Source organism: Dermacentor albipictus, chromosome 6 (genome assembly GCF_038994185.2).
Source record: "Dermacentor albipictus isolate Rhodes 1998 colony chromosome 6, USDA_Dalb.pri_finalv2, whole genome shotgun sequence".
Lineage (NCBI taxonomy): Eukaryota > Metazoa > Arthropoda > Arachnida > Ixodida > Ixodidae > Dermacentor > Dermacentor albipictus.
The window spans coordinates 129,594,282-129,610,885 of NC_091826.1; the positions used below are offsets into that span (position 1 = coordinate 129,594,282).

Genomic DNA, 16,604 nt, shown 5'->3' on the forward strand with positions numbered 1-16,604 from the left:
TGCCATATGCGCTCAAGCAAATGGTGTCAGAAGAGAGATAGGCTAATCAATGAAGAGGTGCTATCACCAGTGACATCTTCTGAACAGGCCACACCCGTCGTGCCCATAGTCAAGGAGGATGGACGGCTGCAGTTGTGTGGAGACTTCCATCTTACCATGAATGCTGCAACTTGTATGGAGCAAGATCCGCTGCCGCCAGTTGACAATATTGACATGCGTACCTCTTTATCGAATGATCGCGTTTCATCGTCTAACAAATGTTATCGCTCAGCACAGGACATGCCTGCATGTATAGGAAGTTTCTGGAATGTTATCGATGGTTCTACCTGCTGTCTGTTGTCGCCGAACTCTGTGTAATCGGATTGCATGGATTCGCGAAGCGAATGGTGTAGAACTTTCTTGAAAACACGCGGGCACCAGCGATTACTCTGGAATGTTCGATCGCTCATGTATAAAAGCTGACACGCTTGACCCGCTGATTAGATTCTCAACGATCGCCAAGTGTGTTCGCCGCTATCGTTCTTTAAGTGTAGCCTGCTCTTGAGGGCACAAGTTCGCCCAATAAAACGCTAGTATAGGTAATCACATTACCACTGCCTTCTTCACCGTCACTACCATGTGACATCTGGTGGAGGTGGTTTACGTTCATGTAGCAGATGCCCCCGACAAGCCGCGATCCAAGCCCGGACTACAAAAACAACACCAAGATCATCCCGGAACATCAAGCAAGCCACTGGCTACAGCAGCTACCCCTGAAACATGGACTTCTGCCAGAGAGGACCAAGAAGATCATGGCCAAGACAGCCCCAATGGCCTGCCACAGCATCCCCAATAGCTCTACGACAGCCCAGGGAGCCACCGATGTTCCACTGTTCCACATTCAAGGACCCGGAAAGCTGGCTAAAGACGTATGAGAGGGTCACTACGTTTAACAACTGCAACAGCAACGACAAGTTGCGACATGTCTATTTCACATTGCAAGGCGCCGCCAGGACGTGGTTCGAGAATTGAGAAGCCACCGTAACGACGTGGGACCTGTTCCAAAGCGGCTTCCTGCAAACATTCACAAGCGTCGTGCAAAAAGAGCGTGCCCAAGCACTACTAGAAACCCGAGTACAGTTTCCCAACGAGACCATAGTGATCTTCACGAAGGAGATGGCCCGTCTTCTCCGGCCAACGACCCAGAAATGTTGGAGGAGAAAAAATTCCGCATCCTGATGCAGGGCGTCAAGCAAGAACTTTTCACCGGACTGATTCGCAACCTAGCCAAAACCATAGCTGCATTTTGTACAGAGGCATCGATGATCAAGAAAATTCTGGAAATGCGCACTCGACAGTATAACCGACAAGTGCTGATGCCAGAGTGCGCTATCCAAGGACTGGGTTCTAAAGACCTTCAAGAGACCGTCAGGGCCACTGTGCGTGAAGAACTGCACAGAGAGGCATAAATAGTTAGTGTAACACATAAGCGCTGATATTAAGGGTTTCGAGAATTGTGCTGAAATTATCCTATTAGGTGACATGAATGCCCACATACAGGATTTACATGGCTATAACGACAAGAACGGGAAGTCAATGCTAGACCTTTGTGAGCAACATAACCTCGTTATCGTGAATACAGGGCCCAAGTGTGAAGGGCAGATCACGTGGGAAGTGGGAAGCCAGCAATCAACCATTGATTACTGTCTGATGACAGAACGAATTCATGATAAGCTGAGAGAAATGGTCAGTCAAAATTTGAACGCTGAACAAATAACAAATATAATCACTAGAGTAGAGGAAGATCTTGGCGAATGGCCAAATAAAAAGTGGGAATTTAGTGAGCTTCTAAGTGTAATAACGGCAGAAATACGGAAAGAGAAACAACATGTTTGGTGGATGAAAAGAAGCCGAAAAGTTGGTGTAACAGGGAGATACGAGAAGCGATCGCCGAACGACAGAAAGCATCCCGAGAGCACAGGCAGGCTAAGGAGGCGCAGTTGCCGCAGGATGAAGTAACCATGCAATAAATGGGAAATATCCCGGGAGAAATATCTATTCTTGAAATACTGGTGTAAGCAAAATAAAAAAGTGAAGGTGAATGTTGGTTGTCAGAAATACGTGAGAAAAAGAAGGCCGCACCTAGAATATTTTGGAACCACATAAAATTATTAGGCAGGAAGTTAACAACAATACAACAACATATCCTAGACAAAGATGAAAACAAACTAGAAGGAGAAGCTGCAATAAATTACATCCGAAAAATAACAGCCGAACCTTTCCAAGGCAATGACGAGGTTGTGTTCGAAGAAAAAAAGAGCATGGAAGAGACAAAGATGGAAAAGGAGCTGGTGCTGACAAATTTGAACTGGAAGAAAGCCGAAGAAAAAATTCCTAAGCGACAGCCACAGGGCTAGATGAGGTTCCCGTTAGGCTGATTAATGAACTAAGAGCAAAAAGTAAGGAAGTTCTGGTGAAAGCAGTGGAAAAAAATTTAGAAGATAGACGAATAGCAGACAGTTGGCGACAAAGTAGAATGAATTTAATTTATGAAGGTAAGGGGGATAAAGATAGAATTCACTCGTATAGACCGTTGACCATTACATCAGTAATATACAGGCTAGCAATGCAGGCAATCAAACTAAAGCTTCAAGCGTGGGCAAAAAATAATGGCATTTTGGGAGAACTTCAGTATAAGTAGGCATTTAGATGATAAATTATTTGTTCTTACTCAGTGTATTAAATATCAAAAGTAGTAAGCAGACCGTTATATGCGGCCTTTTTAGACATTACAGGAGCCTATGACAATGAAGACCGCAACATTTTGTGGGATATTCTGGAAGGGAAAGGCTTAGGTGACGATTGCCTACAGCTTTTGAGATATTTACCTATAAAATGCCGTTTGAGTTGAATGGGAAGGGATGAGGAGCGAGGAGAAAGTTCATATCAACAAGGGACTGAGAGAGGTGTGCCCTTTATCCCCACTGCTGCTTATGATGTACATGGTGAGGATGGAGAGCGCGCTAGAAGGAAGTAATATCGACTTTAATCTCTCATACAAACAGGCGGGTATAGTAGTAGAGCAGCAGCTTCCAGGTTTATCTTATGAGGACGATATTGTGTTGCTAGCTAACAAGCAAAGTGATTTGCAACGTCTGGCTAATATCTGTAGACAGGAAGGCCACAATCTAGGTTTGAAATTTAGTGTTAGAAAATCAGTTATGGTATTCAATGAAAACAGTGAACAGAGTGGCGATACAGGGCCAGGAAATACCTCGGGTAACAGAATATAAATACCTTGGTATATGCATAAACGAAGGCAAGACATATGGAAACACAGGAAAAAACAACAGTGAAGAGGAAAAGAAATGCAGCCATAATGAAGCACAGATCGCTATGGGGATACAATAGGTACAAGGTGCTCCGAGGTATGTGGAAAGCTGTAATGGTTCCATGGCTTACTTTTGGAAATGCGGTTGTTTGCTTTAAACCAGGGGTACAGTCAGGAATCAATGGGAATCAAAGGTCAGTTGGTCGCCTCGCACTGGGCGCTCATGGGAAGACTACAAATGAAGCCGTGCAGGGTGATATGGGCTGGACTAGTTTTGAAGTGAGGGAAGTTCGCAGTAAAATTGAGTACGAAGAATGACTGAGGAATATGGAAGTAAATGGGCTGGGAGAGTGTTGAGGTATCTGTACAGGAAAAACATTGATTCACAGTGGAGGAAAAGAACTAGGAAGCTTACCAGCAAGTATGCGGCCTGTAGGGTGGGAAACACAGCAACAAATAATGTCAGAAATAATCTCATGGGTGGCGGCAATGGAAAAAAGACCTGCCATGAGTAACCACTTAAGAGGAAAAAACGAAATCAGGAAAGAAACAATTTATGATAACTCAAAGGGAAGCTCATTACATTTTGAAGCGAGATTGGGATGCCTTAGAACACGCACCTATAAAGCAAGATTTAAGAAGGAAGAAGAAGCATGTGCTTGCTGCGGTAAAGCTAGGGAAACTATGCAGCATCTTTTATTTGAATGTGAAGACGTCTACCCAGCAGTCAACTTCGGCACCACAGGCCTCCTTGAAGCCCTTGGGTTCAGCGAGAGCAATGGAAAGCAAACATGTCCGCAATAGGGTTTAGTAAGAGGCTATTGCAGTATTGGTGGAAGAAAAGTAGGGAAACGACAAAAAACGGAGACGTACAAAGGCACAGTTCGCAATAGGGGATCAGAAAATTTGGTTGTGGCAATTCATAGTGTTTTTTTTTTTTTCTAAACCTAGGTAGGACATTAGGCAGTATAATAGAAAGAGCTTGTTGGAACAACCCACCGCACCGCTCAAAGTGGATGCACATAGCATCCATCCATCCATCCGTGCTACGTGGTGTGGACCGGCTTTGTCCTTCGCCACCTTGAAGACCTTTTCATCGGGCAAGGAGGAAAAGGCGCACAGCGAGCCTTTCCTCCTTTTTGGCTTGTGCAATCTCGCACGGCACTGCTTGAAAGTATTGCTGTCGCGTGCTGTGGAACGATTTCGAGATGTTTTAGATCAATCTTTGTGAAATTTACGCAATGACCATTCATATAAGTCTTCAAGGAAGCCCTTCGGTTCATCGGTAACTACAGTACGCAGAAATATCTTTTGGGGGTGCAAACATGCAACGCGCATTATCAGCTGTGGTGTGTGTATGTGTTGTGAACTATTTTACAGAGAACTGGCATCTCTGTATCACTAGCATGAAATGGTAAATCTGCTCACTATCTGATCACTTGGCGTAGGGACTAAAACAAGAGCGCATGCTCGTGTACAGCCAACACATGGCAACCACGAAACAATAGGTGGCAGACGCTATCAAATATTTGTGATACATTGGCATTGTTCTCACTATATGTCTACGCTAGCCTCCTGCACGAGGCCGATGGCGCTGCTCAACGCAGCGATCACTGCAGTTGGGGAACCGGCATCATACATTAAAGGGACACTAAAGGTTAATATGAAGTCAACATGGACTGTTGAAATACTATCCCAGAAACATCGAAACGTTTGTTTCATGCGAAGAAGAGACTTATTTTAAGAGAAAATGCGTTCTGAAGCGTCTGCGTACCTCTACCGCAGTTCAAGTCACCCACCCTCCGATCAAAGAGTGGGGACGTCATGGTCTCATAGCGACATTGCGCCGTCGATGAGTAAAACGGCGCCCGCAGACGGCGCTACGGCTTTTCTGCGCAAGACGCAAACACGCGGCCAGAAACAGAGCCAAGACAGAGCCGACAGCAGTGTGAAAGCGGAACTATGGTGGCTAGCAGAAGGGAAAGCGCGCGACGATAAGCTGGTTCTTTATTTTATGACGGCATCTTTGACGCTCGTTGCAATGGACAACCCTGACAACGACACATTGGCTCGCATGCTGGGCTCGATTTCAGCTATTTAAGCACTGATGAACGTGACCTGCTGCTGAGGGCTCAAGCTGCCGGCGTCGTTGCGTACTACTACGACGGCAACTGTATGTCATGGCTGTACATATTCGCACATTTGTAGCTTTTCCTTAGTGAAAACCAAATGCCGCAGTCGACCTGCAGCTCTTGCGCTTCGGAGAATGCAGGCAAGACCGACGGAACAGCGCTACAGGAAAGCACTGCTTTGAAAGGCACTCCACACGACTTCAGTAAGTCGGCGTTGAACTCGTAATCCTCTGGACGAAAGTGCAGCGAGCACACTATGCGATTTTTCGGCTCTTTGCCAACACGCCGTGGCAGAGGTACGGCACTTGACCACTTGGAACGGAGAGGTTCACTCGTTGGCACACAGCGATAAGTAACGTTGGATTCACCTCTGCAACTGCCCTTGGCCAAGTCCCGCGGACCGTTCGCGCACCCCATGACATCACGTGGACGTGGCATTCTCGCTGCTTGTTCCAAATGCAAGTTTCGCAAGCCAGCAGAACCAGCGTAGCACGACGAGATAACGAAACAACTGAAACTTCAAAGTGTGCGCGGCGCAGTGTCGAGCAAGAACGAAGCCTTTCAACCACCCATACTACTGAAGGGTAACGTCAAAATGTTATTTTTTTTTTTAGAATCAAACAGGAGTAGACAAGTAGCATTTTCTTCTGTCTTATAACCTAATGAAATGTTCTTTTTATTACGTGTAGTTGAGTACTAGTGACATAAATTATGATGAGGAGTGCCTTCATCATAGGGGTAGTACCGGAATGCCGCTGGGGGCATAGAGTTTCCTACAAAAATTACTAGAGGAAACTCGGGCGCTGCAGTCGTTGTCCTTCCATGGGAATGATGGGAAGTACATGAATTTGTCTGATCTTCGTGCTTGTGGATTCAAACGTTCTTGTGGCTTTGTATATTACGCTATATAAATCTTATTTTCGTATATTTCAGTGCAATCTACATTCTTCGAAGTGCAGAAGACGCCGGGAACACGTACAATTGCTATTAATTGCAACGATTGAGCTTGTCCAGGTGGCCAAGTCGAAACGCGCCAAGCATCTCTAGGCACTGGCATGCCTGCGATGAATTCATAACGGCGTTTCATTCGCTTGTTGATACATGCCTCCATGGCTTAATGGTTTCAATATCAGGCTTCTGTGCTAGAATCCCTGTGTTCGAATTCTGCCGTCGGGCAATTTTAATGATGTTTATTTAATTATTTATTAGGCAATACACTGATGAAAATGACGAGTTTACAAAGTCACAAAGCTGTTTGAAGCCAAAAAGACGAAGTTTAGGCAAATACATGTACTTCCCCTAATTCCCATGCTGGGACAAGCACTCCCATTGCAGCTCCCGTAGACACTAGCGCCAGAGTTCCCTCTAGTAATTTTTGTAGGAAACTCTATGGCTGGGGGGTCTCAAATCGTGTCATGCATTTATCTCAATTTCTCGGTTACTAAAGCTCTGTTCGCGATTATATTGACGCCTTAGACGTTCTAAAGCATTGCTTTATCACTTTACCTTAACTTCATAGTAAACTTTAGTGTCCCTTTAATAAGCTATCTGCTTCGGCATTACCTTTTTGCCCTGTAAAGCCATAATATCCGAGATGGATAGCATAAAAAGAATGTGATGGCTATTTTTGAGGACAAAATATCCGTAATACCCGAGTGCGTCGTAGACAGCGGAACGAACACATCCGAAAAAAAAATTCGGTTATCATCCTATTTCTCGAAAAAGAAAGAGAAAACAGGCTAACGCTGCAGTAAGACCTCGCACAATCACACCGCACAACGTTTAGAGATCTATAAACGTTGATGCCGCATGCTTGGACCATGCGCTATATAGAACAAAGATATCTGTAATCCAGCACCTACGACTGCTTCGGATGCTCGCGCAGTTCGTGAATGGTCGCTTTGCTGGACAAGTGGAGTACACACTGTAAGGTATGTGTTATTACTAACCAAAACTATTTCATTCATGGGTCATCCACCGAACCAAGTAGTCACGCAACATAATGTCCGGGTAACAGTTTCAACGCTTGTCAAAGTATAACAGCAGCATTCCTATCGCAGCAGAACGGTACCCACGCTGTTACAATCGTTGGGTATGTTTCATTGCTCCTAAACCACAGCTTAGAACTGGAGGATAATACTGCAATAAGATCACATTAGTGAATGGAACCTTCAGAATTGCACAATTGATCTCCGAGGTTGATTGCAAGCTCAAACATGTGCGAAGACATCGTGCTGCGCGCTCTGTCCGCCTCAACGCCAGCAGAAAGTTCGGCCATACCGACTTACAGTCTCACAGAACCGTTTTCAATGTAGAAGACACCACGTCATACTAAATAGACCGCATAAGCGCAAAAATAAATGCCAGAAACTACCGCCGAGTGTATATCTGCCATGCAAAACGGAGCGCTCGCCCAAGCCAGCATGCCTACTGCCCATAGATGGCGCCACTGCGTAGCAATATGGTATTCAAGTCTAGGTGGCGTACGCCGCCGCCGCCCGATTCGAGGGGTTGAGCCTCATTCCTCCATCCATGCATAGTTTGTTGAGGTATCTGTACAGGAAAAAACATTGATTCACAGTGGAGGAAAAGAAATAAGAAGCTTACCAGCAAGTATGCGGAACCTGTAGGGTGGGCAATACAAGCACTGCAGCAACAAAGAACGTCAAGCGGAAAGTCAGAGAGGCTGAAATAATCTCATGGGTGGCGGCAATGGAAAATAAACCTGCCATGAGTAACTACTTAAGAGGAAAAAACAAAATCAGGAAAGAAACAATTTATGATAACTCAAAGGGAAGCTCATTACTTTTCGAAGCGAGATCGAGATGCCCTGGAACACGCACCTATAAAGCGAGATAAAAGAAGGAAGAAGGAGCATGTGCTTGCTGCGGTAAAGCTAGGGGAAACTATGGAGCATGTTTTATTAGAACGTGAAGACGTCTACCCAGCGTCGATTTAGGCACCACTGGCCTCCTTGAAGCACTTGGGTTCAGCGAGAGCCGTGGAAAAGTTGCAATAGGAATTAGTAAGAGGCGATTGGAGGGTTGGTGGAAGTAAGGAAACCACAAAAAACGGAGACGTACAAAAGCACAGTTCACAATAGGGGATCAGAAAATTTAGGGTGCGATCTTGTATGCGTTCCAAAATAGAACGGAGGCGGTTCGTTCCACCGAGACAAATACGGTTCGTCAATTTGAACCGCGCCGAACGCCATTACGTCTATTGTGACGTGATATCTGCTGTCAATCACTCCGTGTAGTCTGCTATCGGACGAACGGAACGGAACATACCGCCTATTTCGTGACGTAAACAACGAACCGCCTCCGTTCTATTTTGGAACGCGTACAAGATCGCACCCTTGGTTGTGGGAGTTCATAGTGTTTTTTTTATTATTGTTTATAACCTAGGTAGGACATTAAGCAGTATAGTAGCAAGAGCTTGGTGGCGCAACCAACCGCCGCGTTCCAAAGGGGACGCTCATAACATCCATCCATCCATGGTGGCGCCCATGAAAAAACATTCTGTATAGCAAGCTCCAACTTGAGCCTTTCGAAGAATAGCTGAAAATGTATACGCCTACACCCAAGGCGTCTAAGCACGAAGGAGTGAGCGGCAAGCGTGCATGTGGTCTGACATCAAGTTTCGCGTGGTTCGAGGCTAGCTGAGCGTTCAAAACTAAAGTCGGATACAACTTTAGAAAAAAAGGGGAGGCCCGCTGAGGCCCCGCCCAGATGACCGAAGCGCGACGTCCGATTGCCTCCGCGACTAAAATAGTCCCTCTCAAAAAATCGTGCTTCTGAAACGGGCAATTCTCGGTATAAATAAAGACTCTTGTATTTTGATGACTGGTTTAGTAAAGCTCTCATGTGCTACAGCACATGCCGGATCGCGACAGAAAAATAACCCCGTGCCTTCCGCAATGCTGCCCGTCATCTGCTCTTTAGCTTCATTGCAAGTGACAAAAGTAGAAAGGGCAGCTCTGCATGGCTTTTGCGCTTGTTTACATGTACACGGCAAATATACTACTCCTGTTCCGAGCTTCAAATGAATCAGTTAATATTGAACAAGTACTTATATAAAACAATGCATTTATCATAACTATTACAAACTCAAGATGCTCGGTGTCAGCGAAAGCAAAGTGTTCAAGGTGAGGTAGGAGGTCAAAGCCTCGCATATTTCGGGTGGCAAACTGTCGACGCCGTCGCGAAAGCGCCCACGAAATGTGGAGAAAAGAAGACGCAGCACGAAGTATTGCACATTGTGCGCGCCAAAGTCGTGTGCATGATTTCTTTCGCCGCAACGAGATACCGATGGTTGTGAAGATCACTAACGAGTTCTCGAAGCGTATATGGTGTTATGTTTGTGCCCTGGGATTTGCCTGATGGAAGGCCAGTGCTATGGTGTGTCTACCGTGGAGGCAGCATTCATCCCCGCATGGTGCCTGCTTCGGACACACGACTACGTGCACGGCTCGGGTTTCCTCGCGGCTGCACGGTGTCCACGACTGAAGCGGCCACCGGATCACGGAGCGCTATTTGGCCCCTCCCCGTGCCGGTAGCAATGCAACTCCCCCCTTCCTTTGTCCGGCGGCGCCCGCACCACGAACGACTCCCGCTGTGTTTGGGACGGTTTCCAAAGGAGGGCTGTGTTTCGACCCCGTGCCTTGCAGTTGGTTACCTTTGTCCTATGCAGGCTATAAAACTTCCCCGGCGCACCATTCTGACCGACCACCAGATCGGCCCGATGCCGCAGCACCATTCGAGGAAGCACCGGCCCCCGAGAGCGGCGTTAGGACCACGGAGGCAGCCCGGACCCTCTCTCGATCTCGACCTTGTTTCGTCCTTAGGGGCTGTCTGGGGAATCTGGGGACTGAGGGGTGTTACTTAGGCAGCTTGCAGCTGCTCTTTTGGTCTCTCTCCTGATAACGAGCACAACATGTAAACATTCTATAAAGAATTCTTCACCGAGAAAGCTCTCCTCATCTCTGACTCTGCGTGAAGTGGGGTCCAGACCTCCTACCGGCCCCACATACCTCGGCACATGCAAAAATGGATCTCCCACCACTGAAGCGGTGAACTGTGCGTCGCCTGCTTGTCGAGATCTGATTCAAGCATGAGAAGAGGAGCCACAATTCGCTGCTTATCGACCGGGATGACATCGCTGAATGGTGGAATCGCTACCTTCTTGATGTGGAGCGCTACAGGCAGAAGGCCAGATCTTTTTCCTGGACGAGACATGGGTGACGGCGGGACACACAGGGTCGATCATGTGAACAGACATCGTGGTGCAGAAGCGCGGACACATGTACGCTCGAGCAAATGGCCTGTCGATGGGTCTGAAACAACCTTCTGGAAAAGGCCAGCGCCTGATTGTGACGCACATCGGCAGCGAGGATGGCTTCATCGACTGCTGCTTAGATAGATTCCGTGGCCAAAAAACAGGCAACTACCACTATGAAATGGACAGCAATTGCTTCGAGGGATGGTTTAATGGCGTTCTGCAGAAGTTGCCTGCTGGTAGCGTCATTGTTTCGGACAATGCACCTTACCATTCCCGGAGAGAAGAGAAATTGCCGATGACAGCTTGGAAGAAGGAAAAAATACAGGAGTGGCTCAAAAGCAAAACCATCATCTACAGCGAAAGGATAATTAGAAAGCAGCTGCTTGAGTTGGCCACGCTTTCTGAGCTACATCGTAGACAATGCAGCGGAAAGGGCTGGATGCATTGTACTCAGGCTGCCACCGTACCACTGCAAATTTAATCCTATCGAGCTCGTGTGGGCAAAGGTGAAAAATGGCATCGCTGTGGGCAACGGAGACTTCAAGCTGTTCACAGTCGAAGACATCTTGAGAGAAAAAATCAAGCACGTGACGACAGAAGACTGGAGGAAGAACATTCACCACGTGATGGACCTGGAGGTAAAATTCAGGCTTGATACGTCTGGAAGTGACCGTATCCAACCCATCATCTTCCAAGTGGGTCAAGATGACAGTGAAGAAAGCGACTCCGACTGCAAGCTGTCCGGCATTGAGCCACTCGATGAAATAAAACAGCTTCTTATTAACAAAAGAACAGCCCTTATTAAGGCTACCAAAATTTTGCCGGTGGGTTCGCAGCAGCCAAGCATTCTTCCATGATCTCTCAAATAAATAAGCAGTTCATTTGGGGACATATTTTTTTTAATCGAAGCCCAATTCTGAAAAAGCATCGTCCTGCATAGATCATGCTCAATATAAGATTTGGCATGGAAACGTGCTGAAATGCTGGAAAATCTTAATGCAAATACATTTATTAACTCTGAATAACTACGTGGGGCCCAAAATGCTCATTCGGGCAGCCACTGTCCAGCTTCACATGAAAAAGCAGTAGTCAACCTGAAAGTGACAGCCACTCTTAGCAGCCTGCACGCCAAAGCACATTGTGCTTTGCCTGCAGCTGTGCTGCCCCTAATGTTTTTTCCAGCCCGTTGAGATGAATAATGCCAATGTCAGAAGGCCCAAAATACTTTATTGGGCAGCCACCTATGAGCATGACGGGCCCTGTGATGAAATAACAGTCGTAGGGGCACGCTTGAAAGGCACCTTTAATATCTGCACTTCAAAGCACAGCCATGTCATAGCCATTGTAGGTGAAGCAGCAGTAGTCAATGCGAAATTGACCGCCACTTTTAGCAGTTTGCCTGCAAAAGCACATTCATGTGGTCACAATTCATTTTGTTGACCTGGCCCAGGCAAGTTTTGTGAATAAGAACAATTACCAAACATCATTAGCTGGTGCAAAATACTCATTCGGGTAGCTATTAATAGCAGTAGTCCAGGGCACGCTTGAAAGGCACCATTAGCAGTCTGCACATCAAAGCGCAGTCAAGCTGTTGCCAATGCTGGTGAAACAGCAGCAATCGACGCGAAAATGACAGCCACTGTTGGCAGCTTGCATGCAAAAGCACATTCATGTGGTTGCAATTCATTTTGCTTACCTGGCCCAGACAAGTTTTGCGAATAAGAACAATTATCAAACATCATTAGCTTAGTAAGGCCCAGAAAACTAATTTGGGTAGCTATTAATAGGAGTAGTCCAGGGCACGCTTGAAAGGCACCATTAGCAGTCTGCACGTCAAAGCGCAGTCAAGCTGTCGCCACTGTTGGTGACACAGCAGCAATCGACGCGAAAATGACAGCCACTGTTGGCAGCTTGCATGTAAAAACACATTCATGTGGTGGCATTGCTTATTTTGGTTACCTGTAGTAGTCGAGGACACGCTTGAAAGGCACCGTTCGCGGTCTGCACATCAAATCACAGTCATGCCACACCCATTGTTGTATTTGTTTATCTGACCGGGCAAGTAACACCAGTTTAAGCACAATTATTCACCCGGAATAGCTCTGCTAGCATTGTTTGTAGTAAAAAATGCTGAGTGAAGTTGAATGTGTTTTGTTGAGGCAGTTATTTAATTCACAAGCCATCGGCATAGTGATGGACAGCCAGGTTCAGACAATGACATTTGTGAAGTAATAAATGGTGAAAGTTGCAAAAGCTCTCAGTGCACTGCTTCGCTGGGCTCCATTCACTGAAAAATGTCTTTGCAACGATGAAAGTGTCAGACAGGAAATGACTCCCCATTGCACGATGTTATTCATCTTGAAAACTTTTACCATCATATGTAATGGGCAGCGAAACCGTCTGTTTACTAAGACTGAATGCATGGAAGATGCAACAGCATAGAAAGATGTGGCTTCGCAATATGCAGCCTTTCATGTGCACTTCTGGCGAGCTGCCACATGTACTGATGCATAAACATGAACAGAGGTAAGAGCCATAGTTGCTGAGCAACCCAAATGACGCTTTTAAGAAAATGTCTCTCTAAACCTTTCTGTTTTCATAGGCGATCAAAATTTGTTTTGAGCAAGTTGGTTAATCACATTGAACCAACAACACAAGAAGCAAGGACAGAAAACACAGCGAGTAGGCAGATTGATAAGACAAGGTAGACCAGTGAGAAAGGTTTGAATGAGATGGAAGAGGCCAGCCCTGCAGTGTGCAGGAGATAGTGCTTTCAATGAGATTCGTTAATGAAAATGTGTAAAGACTTTGCTGAAAGAAAACTAGCAAAAACAAATGCTAATATAAAATAAAAGGACAGAAATAAGAGTATGCGCAAACATGCATGGAATCAGGCACACAAACGCGAAAACTAAGAAAAACTCAAATTTAAAGAAATGTGGTAAATAAAAAAAAATTGACAAACGCAAGAAAACACATTTACAAATAGACCTGGGTAGAGGTATTATAGGAGCGGGTTCACAAGCTGATGTGCCTACCTTATCGTTTTTTTTTTTTTACCGTTCTTTTAACACTGTCTTGGGAATTTTTAATTGCAACATATCACAAGAATCGGAAAGCAGCGCGAAGCTATGTTGTGGGAAACCATATCGAGCGCTGGCAACACAACTAATGCGTGACTGTGCCACAGCACGCATTCTACAGCTTGCGCGCGCGGTGAGCACTGGTGGAAAGCGATCAATCGACGGTGCCACACAACGCTCGAGCACCGCCGTTAGACGCTCGGCCATCTCAGTGCTGAAAACGATCGTTCACGCTAAGTTGACGGCGACAGATCATTGCGTTGGAGGCTTCTTTTGCAAATATTTTCTGTTGAGACGCTCGTAGATTTGTTTCACGCGCGCACGCTTTTCTCATTTCTCCTGAGAATGGTTTTGCTACATCACTTCATCTCGTCCGACGAGAAACGCAGCGACATAGTACACGCACACACCCGCCGCTGACAGTAGGCACCAGGCAAACTTTTCTCGTCGTAACTTCATGCGGGAGCGAAATAAAACAGACATGGAACAAACAGGCAGGATCTGTGTTTGCAGCGGTCGCCGTGGGATGCTGTTTTCAGGCAAAGCGTAGTGCAGCGTCAGTGATGCTTGCTGCAATGTTTCTTCGCCGGATCACGGCTTGGAATAAACGCACGTGGCACAAATGCCGCATCGTAAGCTCGCAGTAATATTTCCGGCATGATAGACAATCACAAACAGTTTGGGAATTCACTGTGACGAGGCGTTGACGCGCACAGCCGACGCGACTTGGGCCAGTTCGAAGCCCGGGCGGCCATCTCCGACGGCGGGGTCACCGGCCGTCCGGCGCATGACGTCGGTCCAGAGTGCGCGCCCATTGGTGGATGTTCATGAGCATCCGCCTCGGAGGAGTAAACGCCCCCTTTTTTCTAAAGTCGAAATCGGCGAGACCTGACGGGTACGACACCGTCGAAGCCAAAGTTTAGTTTCTACGTGGACGGTCGCGGCCGAGCGTGAGCAGGCGATAGTCGGCTTCTTCCGGAAGTACGTATCGAAATCCGAAATCCCATCCTCGTTTACTTCAGCCTGTTTATTAAACTTGGTCACTAAACATATACAGTAACAGCAGGAAGAAGCGCACTGATCCACACACCCTTCTTTATTGATGTCAGCTATTTGCCAATGACAACCGCGTATGGGAATCTGCTATATTACGAAATGAAGCGTTCGGAAGATAGTGAGGAGCAGGCGTCTGCTTAAAAGTGAGCACTTGTTAGGAAAGGTGGCTTGCGAGCTCGCCGCGCACGAGTGCAAAACTTGGCTGAGGTGTTCACAGCAGCGTGTGTCGCTGGACGATTTACAGAATGGCTGCCAAGGGAAGACGGTAGAAAATCAGGTGGGGCGATGAAAGTAGGAAATTTGCAGGAGCAAATTGGAATCAGCTAGCAGTGGATTCCTGCAGGGGACATAAAATAGGCTGATGATTCTGCGGATGTAGAATATGTGTATGGGCAGACAAGAAAGAGGTGGTGTCTACCGAGCTTTGGAGTCCCCTTGCAAATAACGTAAATGAAACCCTTGTCCGGTAGAGGTGTGGGGCATCCATCACTGTACCTATCTCTGAACGTTTCCCCGTAACATTATTATACAGGGATTTTAATAAGGCTGATGGCACGGCTATTTTCAAACGAATTTCAACAACTGCGTTTAAGCGAATCAGGTGACGTTAACGGATAATGGCTGCACCTAAGAAGGAAAAAAAAACGCACAATCGACTACAACAGATTTTCAATGCAAAAGGAAAGTCGGCAGACATTGAGCTAAATTGCTATAAGATTTCCGATGACGTGTTAACGCTAAACAAAAAACTGAAGTTCTTGATTAAAGATTCAGAGCACGGCAAGTTTTCCGATGCACAAAGATTTTGCCTTGAATCGCCTCAAAAGTTTGGCGCCATTCGCGCTCTCACAGGGAGTCCAAAATAAATACAAAACAAGTCGACTATGTTGCTGGTGAACATGATAAGCTTTATGCGCGAGTGTTTTTAGACAGGATTATGGAAGCATTTCACGCGCTAAGATAACTTACTGCTACTTCCTGTCATATATGAAGGAATGAATATTAGCCTTGCTGCTCAATTTAAGTACCTCGAAATCTGTTTCCTAAGAAGATACGCTGAATTCCGAACCAATATTCTTAGCGGACACGGGTCTCGGAAAGGTCTGTCGACCGCCGAGCCATATATGATAGAGAGCGTCGACTGGTATAAGGAAGCTCATAACTGGATCAAGTACTTGGGTGTCATCGAACTTGGATCACATATTGACACCATAGTAGGAAAAAGAAATGCTAGGACACAAGCCTAACTAACGCGCGGACCCCTATACTATAAAGCCTCGGTCGAACGGCCACCGCTACTACGTAGTGCAGGTAATTCAGGATCGGCTGCTACCCACTGAGGGCGTCATCTTTAACAAGGGGAACATGTCTCTGCTTTCAGAAAGAACTTATGCTGCTTTACTACAGTATGTATACATAAATGAAGACAGTCACCGCAGCAACATACTTGCGCCAAAGTGATAACAAAACGTGTTTTCAATCAATCAAAATGAAGAAATGACGCAGTTACATTACACCTTAAATAAACGTAGCTCGTAAAGGAACCACAATTGGCAACCAACTGTTTCAAATACTTGCGTTTCGTCGACCGCGCACAAATGGAACCCTGCTTACATTGTAAATGCCGAAACTCGCGATTTATTCTCAACCCTTGCTTCAGATTAGGGCGGCATATCGATTTCGTTACTGCATTGGAGTATTACTTTATAACTGTTGATGTGCTAATGTGTCCTTATTGTATTG

The 16,604-nt window shown here is 46.2% G+C and overlaps 1 protein-coding gene across 4 annotated transcripts in view; it reads right to left on the reverse strand.

Moving 5' to 3' along the window:
* LOC135899437 (TBC1 domain family member 25-like) overlaps positions 1–16,604 on the reverse strand; it is a 176,844-nt gene that overhangs the window by 149,779 nt on the left and 10,461 nt on the right. Inside the window, exon 2 of one of the 4 annotated variants that reach the window (XM_065428676.2) lies at positions 12,682–12,723. The exons of the other annotated variants lie outside the window; for them this stretch is intronic. Coding sequence (XP_065284748.1) covers positions 12,682–12,723 — 42 coding nt within the window. The remainder of the gene's footprint in view (positions 1–12,681; positions 12,724–16,604) is intronic. 4 annotated transcript variants of the gene reach the window in all.